Source organism: Papaver somniferum, chromosome 8 (genome assembly GCF_003573695.1).
Source record: "Papaver somniferum cultivar HN1 chromosome 8, ASM357369v1, whole genome shotgun sequence".
Lineage (NCBI taxonomy): Eukaryota > Viridiplantae > Streptophyta > Magnoliopsida > Ranunculales > Papaveraceae > Papaver > Papaver somniferum.
Window position 1 is genome coordinate 40,156,706 of NC_039365.1, and position 8,107 is coordinate 40,164,812.

Consider the following 8,107-nt stretch of genomic DNA (forward strand, 5'->3'; position numbering starts at 1 on the left):
TTAATATTTTTCATATTTACTAGACAAATATATTGGAATTGGTGAAGGTAAATAAGATACAATTAGGAAAATTTATGTAAATTAAAATTTTCTTATTCTAAGAGAATTTCACTTTTCCACCCAATTAAAAGACGGAGGGAGTACTGTACAGAATTTCGTACACCCCAATTAAACTCATACTCCGATCAGCAGAATTAAATATCTGTTTCCAATTTAACCTTATTTCTTTATGAATTTTAACCTCATTTGAACCTTATTTTTTATGAATTTTAACCTCATTTGAAAATGAAAATTCAAACTCCTGAACATCAAACTTTAGTATATAGTTAAACATATAATTTAAAATATCATCAGTCAGTATTCCCGCCTTTTCCGGTTTTATCTCATGAGCGGGTATGTTGTAACTTCACGACTACAAATTGTTATACTCAACCATTAACGTCAAGCTGGAGTAATTTCTTGGTTTTATTTTGTATAAAAGGAGACAAATGCGATTAGTTTACTTGTTTATAAAAGGATTGATCATCCGCTATCTCAACAACAATATCACAAATTTACATTTCCCTAGCTAGAGAGAGAAGGATGGGAATATCATTCGCAGGAAATGATGATGAGAATGAACCTTTGATGAATATCACTACAAGTAGTAATTATCTGACCTATAATGACTTGGATACAATTGAAGGTGTTGTGGATTATAGAGGAGCCAAAGTACTGAGTTTCGGATCAAAAATTGGTGGTTGGAAATCAGCTTTCCCCATAATTGGAGCTGAATTTGGAGAGACTATAGCTTACTATGGAGTAGCTTCAAATCTGATCAGTTATTTAACTGGTCCTTTAGGCATGTCCACTGTTGCATCTGTAGCTAATATCAACGCTTGGTGTGGTATGGTATGGATGCTTCCACTTGTTGGAGCCTTTGTTGCAGATTCTTATCTTGGTCGGTATCGTACCATCTTCTACTCTTCTGTAATCTATGTACTGGTAAATTTTCTATCTCTTCTGAATTTACTAGGATTTCAAGTTTGTCTAATTTTTTGCTAACAACATATTTATGATTTGTTTAGGGACTAGGATTTCTAACTCTATCAGCAGTTCTAAATTCTCTTATCAGCCCCACGGAAGACGACGCAGTGAATGGAACCTCTTCTGCTTCTCCTCCTCCTTATTTAATCCTGTTTTTCTTTTTATCATTATACCTAATTGCAATTGCCAAGGCTGGATTCAAGCCATGCGCAGAAGCTTTTGGGGCCGATCAATTTGACGAACGTAACCCGGAGGAGAGATCATCAAAGAGCTCATTCTTCAATTGGTGGTATTTTGGATTATGTGTTGGTAGTAGCATTTCTCATCTGGTCTTGACCTACATTCAAGATAACATAAGCTGGGTTCTTGGCTTCGCCATTCCTTGCATTTGTATGCTCCTTGGGCTCTTAGTATTTATACGTGGAATGAAAACTTACCGGTTTAGTACAGACGTTAACAACGAAAACCCAATATTACGAATAGCCAGAGTATATGTTGCATCTGCAAGGAATTGGAGAGCTACTTCCCCTAGCACCGAAGTGGAGGAAAGCACTCGTGTTGGCGCTGACCAGTTCAAGTAAGTAATTTTGATATTTATGCAGTCCTTAATAAGAAGTCTTCGACTTCTTACTGAATGATGCTTCTTTACCTGTTGAAAAATGCCATTTCCTTGCCCAAGACAGGTACTATACGTGTATTGTTTATGATATGATGCGATACTCTTTTCATACTGCGTATTTCAAATGGCTTACAATAGAATCCTCGGCAAACTAAGAAATTTTTTTAATGTTATATAGGTTTTTGGATAAGGCATTGATCGAAATACCAAACTCGGATCAAGTTGGTTCAAATCAACATGGCACGTCATGTAGTGTTGAGCAGGTTGAAGATGCAAAAATAGTTCTACGCTTGGTTCCTATATGGATTATATGTTTAGTATATGCAATGGTATCTGCTCAATGCTCAACTTTCTTCACAAAGCAGGCAAGCACCGTCAACAGGAAAATAGGACATGGCATCCAGATACCACCTGCAGCCCTTTTAAGCGTCATGTCTTTATCAATCATTATCTTCATTCCAATTTATGACCGATATTTTGTTCCTTTAACTCGAGTTTTAACCCAAAAAGAAAATGGCATAACAATGCTCCAGAGAATTGGTTGCGGCATATTTCTATCTACATTGGCAATGGTTCTAGCCGCTTTAGTTGAGAAGAAGAGACTCCAAACTGCTGTTGATTTCGGATTAATAGACAAGCCGAATGAAATAATTCCTATGAGTTTCGCGTGGTTGGTTCCTCAATATATTCTGCTTGGTTTAGCTGAGGTTTTTGCCATGATTGGCTTGCAAGAATTCTTTTACGATCAAGTGCCAGACGACTTGAGAAGTATGGGTCTTTCCTTGTACTTGAGCATTTTTGGCATAGGGAACTTTCTTAGTAGCTTTCTCATCTATGGTATTGACAAATTTTCTCGTGGGAGTAGTCAAGGTACCTGGTTTCCTGATAATCTAAATCGAGCTCATCTCGATTATTTTTATTGGTTCCTAGCTGGACTTAGCGCGTTAAACTTAGTTGTTTACGTGTATGTTTCGAAGCTTTATCTCTACAAAAGAGTAGTAACTTTCATGTGAACCGATGTGAGAAAAGGAGACTGAGGTTTGCGCAACACTATATCTATATGTGTCATTGCCATACTGGGCTTAAAGATTATTAAGTATTTTTTTTTTTTTTGAAATTTGATCGGTAAAGAATCTGACGAGTTTCGAATTCAGGTCACTGGTATCATCACCTAGTGACTTTACTACTGTACTACATGGACATCGGTCTTAAAGATTCTGCATATTTAGTTGAAATTACTATGTATGAAAATTTATGATTTATCTATATTTAATAATCTTTTTATCTTAAAAATCTGTTTTTCCTATGTTATGGAACTTTATCTGAATGAGGCAACGTGCCCAACAAAGTTCAAACTAACCTCCATTTATGCAAGTGAAAATCTTAAGATATGTGACTATGGAGACATGGTATGAAAAATGTCGTAACTTAGAGTACCATGTTGATGCACACATTACATGTCAACCATATTTTGGCTAGTTGCTGGCCGGCCAACCATATTTTGGTCCAAAAAGAAGGATCTTGCTGCCTCCAACAAGACCCCATAACAAGGATATTTCTTGTTGTCTCTCATTCCTTGCTCTACAACTCTTAGCTTCAAACTCTGTTTTTTGTTTTCTCCCTCCCTAGAATGTTTCTTCCTTTGTCTTACATGACAAGTTTTGTGTTCTTCATGTTATAGTATGTATTTCCTTTTTGTTTCTTTCCCCTTCAAATCTTTTCTGCTTGTACTCTTTGTAGCAGGAAGCATTTCATTTTTCGCTGGAAAACATTAGCATTTGGATACCACCTATGATATTATTTAATGTTTTGCATTTCTTTCAAATATTTAAATTCAAGTTTGGTGCTTAGTGTCGCCATGCAATGACATTATGACACTAAACTTGTAACCCTGGCCTTGCTATCTTTTTTTTTCTTTTCTTTTCTGCAATCAGGAACTGTTAATATCAACTGTTTTTCCTCTCCTCACCTTGGCGGTAATACTTTCCCCCACTTGTAGTATTTTTGTGTCAATTTGTAGTGATTGTCCTACGAATTTAAGTTGAATAAAAGAAAAGCAAAAGATAGCGACATCACTTGAATTGCCTCTGAACTAAAAAAATAATTGCAACTATGCTCCTCCATTACCTAAGGTCCATTGTTGAAAATAAAGGCTATGTTGTTGAATTATTGGTCACCACTATTAACAAGTCGTCACGTCCTGATTTTAATAGAAAAAGGAGTTACGTATACGGATATTTTGTTGACGCCTGCATGATATCTCCTAATCTACTTTTGCATTAATGCAAAGGCATAATCGGTCTCACACAACTTTTAGTGATGGAAACAGGACTGGGGCAATTGACGTTAGAAACTAACTAGACAAAACTAACTCGACAGGGATTAACTGGTTTCCTGCCTTCCCTGGATGCATCTCACATCAATTAGTAGGTTGTAACTCCACATCTAACACTTATTTACAGATGGTTTAGATTTAGACTTTCTCGTACTCTCTTATTCATCAAAGCTGCTTTGGAGTAGAACATAGTTTTCTTATTCTTGTTTCTAGTGGGGGTATAAACAATCGAAATAAAAAATCTAATTATAACGTTAAAACTTAAATATAATTGGGAAATCAAAATTTTCGAACCCATGCCTCCCTCAAGTGTGGACTAATATTTGAGATTAGATGATGTTCTGCTTGTGCGGTTTGTTTCCCCCACCAAAAATGTTTTTGTATAATCTTTTCAATATTGTTTTTCAGAGGTTATAGTAGCTTATGGATGAATGCGCAATCAAGGGATATCAAAATTAATTGGGGGATAGAGGAAAAACATAAAAACTGAATCCAAATATTAAATTCGGGTCACCCCTTATCTAAATATTTTATATAATTCCTAATCTGCCCCTCACTAATCAGGTTTAGTGTTAATTCAAATTAGTAAAATCTTAAGATTTTTTGATAAATGATTAGTGTGTATTTATTTGAATGTGGGTGAGTGAGGTGAGAGTAGAAGGAGGGAAAATATTTGAGAGAGAACTTTTTTGGTGAAAATGGAGGATGATTGTGAAGAGAGAATTGTTGTTGCTGAGTCTTTAGCTCAACCACAACAAGAAGTGTTTCTACAATCTTCAGCTAATGATAACAATTCACAAATGGAATTATATGATGAAACAACATCCTTAGATCATGATTTTTATGAGCATGAATTGTTTCGTGAAGAACCAACCCAAGAAAGTAAACAAGTTCAACATACAGTCACTCACAATACTTAGCTACAGGTGGTAGTGTGTTGAAAATTTGAATTTTTCCTTTGAAATCGACATTTTTTTCTCGGAACAAGCTCTCTGCCGGCATAGAAAAAGTATGAATACCATGTCGGCACCACAAATACCGGCACAATATTCATATTATTTCTATGCCGTCTTTTAATATCCCCCATACTGAAATAAATGTCGGCGTTGTGTTGAACCAAAAAATCCATGCCGGCACGTATTTAACTTTTTACCTACCATGGAATATGCTACCGGCATGGTTCACTCCTAACTTTACCATGTCGGTACCACATGAAAAACATCCAGGAGTTAGTTATTTTGGAAGTTAAATACTAGCATGGTTTTTAAATTACTGACCTAGCCGGCAGTAAGTTCCGGCTTGAAACCTTATGTAACGATCATGCCGGCACCTCTGCTTCCGGCGTTAAATTCCAAGAAAATACAATACCGGTATTTTTTTCAAATTTGATCTTCAGTTTAGGTGCAGTACGAGAATGCCGGCACTAGGTTCCGGCGTTGTCCCTTTATATATTTCTATGCCGGAAGTTAAGTCGAGCATGTCGGAACTATAATCCGGCATAGTAATTTAATTTTATTTGAACTAATTTTTTTTTTCATTCGTTCCTTAGATTATGACATATATTGATCCAACAAATTCCAAACCGTTTGGTCTGGATACGTCCGAATACTTTAAAATGCCTCCGGTATGTTACGAAGCAATACTTTTCACCTAGTTTTTTGAACTTTACGTGGGGATTGTTTACAAAGAACCTTATACTCTACCTTGTTTGTCCTTATGCAGGGAATAACAAATAAAAATGAAGCAATTTCTTTGGCCAAAGAGACGGCTCTTAAGCACATGTGTGTTTTGGTGAGAAATACCCAAGGTTCAAACAATCGTTTTGAGATGGCTTGCGAGAGAAGTGGGGTATACAAGGAGAAGAATAACCACAAGAGAAAGGGTTATGTATATCCAAAGAAGACTAATAGGGTATACAAGACTCATACGAGGAAGGATAACTGGCCATTTAAGCTTGTATTCTATTTAAAAGAGCAGGAATGGGATTGTACGGTGTGGTTCGGCAGCTATAACCACCGGTATCCGGAAGATTTTGTTGGTCACTCCCTAGTTGCGAAGCTAAAACCTCATGAATTTGAGGATGTAAAGAGAATGACTAAATCATATATCAAACCAAGAGTGATTCTCAGAGGCTTCAAGGAAAAGGATCGGACATACGTTTCTTCTCTAAATTCAATTTATAGCGCAGAAGCAACTATTAGAAAGGTGGAATGGGAAGGTAGGACCGTTATGCAAGAATTTGAGAAGATAGTTTGGGATCACAACTACACGCGGATCATTAAAATATGGTCGGACAACAGACCCCTTCAAATATTCATTTCGCATCCTTTGCTTCCCCAATTGGATCATACATGTTTTGGTGTACTTATGATGGATTGCACCTATAAGACAAACAAATACAATATGTCGTTGAGGAAAAACAAGGATATAGTCCCCAATCACTTTGAGGAATGGATGAAATTGTACGAGGAGAACCACCAACTTTGGGATGCTTTGAAGCTATCTGTTAACCGAGAGAAGGGAGAAATTCATCTTCTTAAATGTGAAAGTGATGATGAGTAATTTTAATATGTGTGGTTCACTAGTACGCAACCTTTTATTTTTTGGATGTTTGAATTGTAATAATTAAACGATGTTTTGACATTTATATGAAGGTGCCGGCATGATTAAATTCAAACATTACAATGCCGGGAATAGGTACCAGTATAGGAATACACTTGTTTTTTTAGTACCGGCTTTGAATTCGAAAAACCATCAGTGCCGAATAGCACCAAAATTGCACAGAGAAATAAGTATAAATGTCGGCGTTGAAATTAAATTTACAATCGATGCCGGAATTCTACCCTGATGCCTTCGGTGTCCAGAAAATTAATAGTACCGGCATGGTCTAAAAAAGCCTATCCATGCCGAAAATCTACATTTCCTTTGGTTTGAAAAAAAATCAGAGTACCGGCTTTGTTGGTACAATTATGACCATGCCGGTAGTAAAAAAAATCAAAAAACTGTAATGATTGACATAGGTTAATCAACATAATAAATCAAACAACAACAAATCAAATCAACATAAACCAACACTTGATAAACATTTCAATAAACAAAAAACAGTTAAGACCCTGGAAGAGTGTGTGTTACAATTACAGCAGAGCCATCATATTAAGGTTGATTCCTCCTCATATTAAATTTATGTACTAATACAAGATGGTGGATTGGTAGTCCATTCCAAGTTTGAATGTAAAGGTATTATAAATTTTGCTAGTGTATCTGCTACCATATTTTCTGTTCTGGAAACAAAACAAAAAAATCTTAAAAATCCAGAACAAGTTCTAGCTACTTTATCTGCTTCTTCGATGATGCTCCTACCGCGCCAAGAGATCTCAGATGCTCTTCCATTGAGATGGCTGATAAGTGTTTTACAATCCCCTTCTATACTAAAGTGGTTGATAGCTTTTTCTTTTGCCCGGAGAACTGCCTATAAAATGCTTACGCTTCCGCCTCTTGAGGGTTTGTACTGAATGAGTGACCTTCTCTTCCTCCTTCAACTTCACCTGTGTCATCTCTTACTATTAATGCATAACTAGACAAAGAATTTTCAGAGATTCAAGAGGCATTTATGTTTTTTCCCTGCATTGTGTGCTAAGAGTTGTCCATGGAATTGTAGTTTTCTTCTGTGTGTTACTATTGTTCCTCTTTACTTTTGGTTTTTTGGACCAGAATAAGAGGTGTTTCTGAATGTCAAAAGACAGTTATCTAGCAGTTCTAGATTTACTCTCAAAAACTCTATTGAATCTTTCCTTCTAGATATGCCACATTTTTGTTAGCATAAGCTCAATTGTTATTACCTGATTTGTTTGGTGCAAACCATTTTTACATAAGTGTAAAATACTGGTGTTTTGGGAAAATTAAATACTAATAGGGTTTGGTTCCAATTCCCAAACAGATTGAGCATAGCTACAATGAATAAGTAGATGTTCAGTTTTTTCCGGAGTTGTGCCACACTTTATAAAAACAAGGTTTATATCTTTCACCTTACCAACTAGCTTGGTGTTAGTTGCCAATGCATTTTAAATATATTTCCAGAAGAAAAAAAAACCATGATCCTTTATGAGGTATCTAAATTCCATAGAGAT

General features: G+C 36.0%; 1 protein-coding gene across 1 annotated transcript; it reads left to right on the plus strand.

Moving 5' to 3' along the window:
* Positions 1-351: 351 nt before the first annotated feature.
* Positions 352-2,693, plus strand: LOC113306691 (protein NRT1/ PTR FAMILY 5.10-like). Its single transcript, XM_026555598.1, has 3 exons — positions 352-984; positions 1,068-1,603; positions 1,824-2,693. The coding sequence occupies exons 1-3, from the start codon at positions 583-585 to the stop codon at positions 2,656-2,658; spliced, it is 1,773 nt and encodes a 590-aa protein (XP_026411383.1). The 5' UTR covers positions 352-582; the 3' UTR covers positions 2,659-2,693.
* The last annotated feature ends 5,414 nt before the right edge of the window (positions 2,694-8,107 follow it).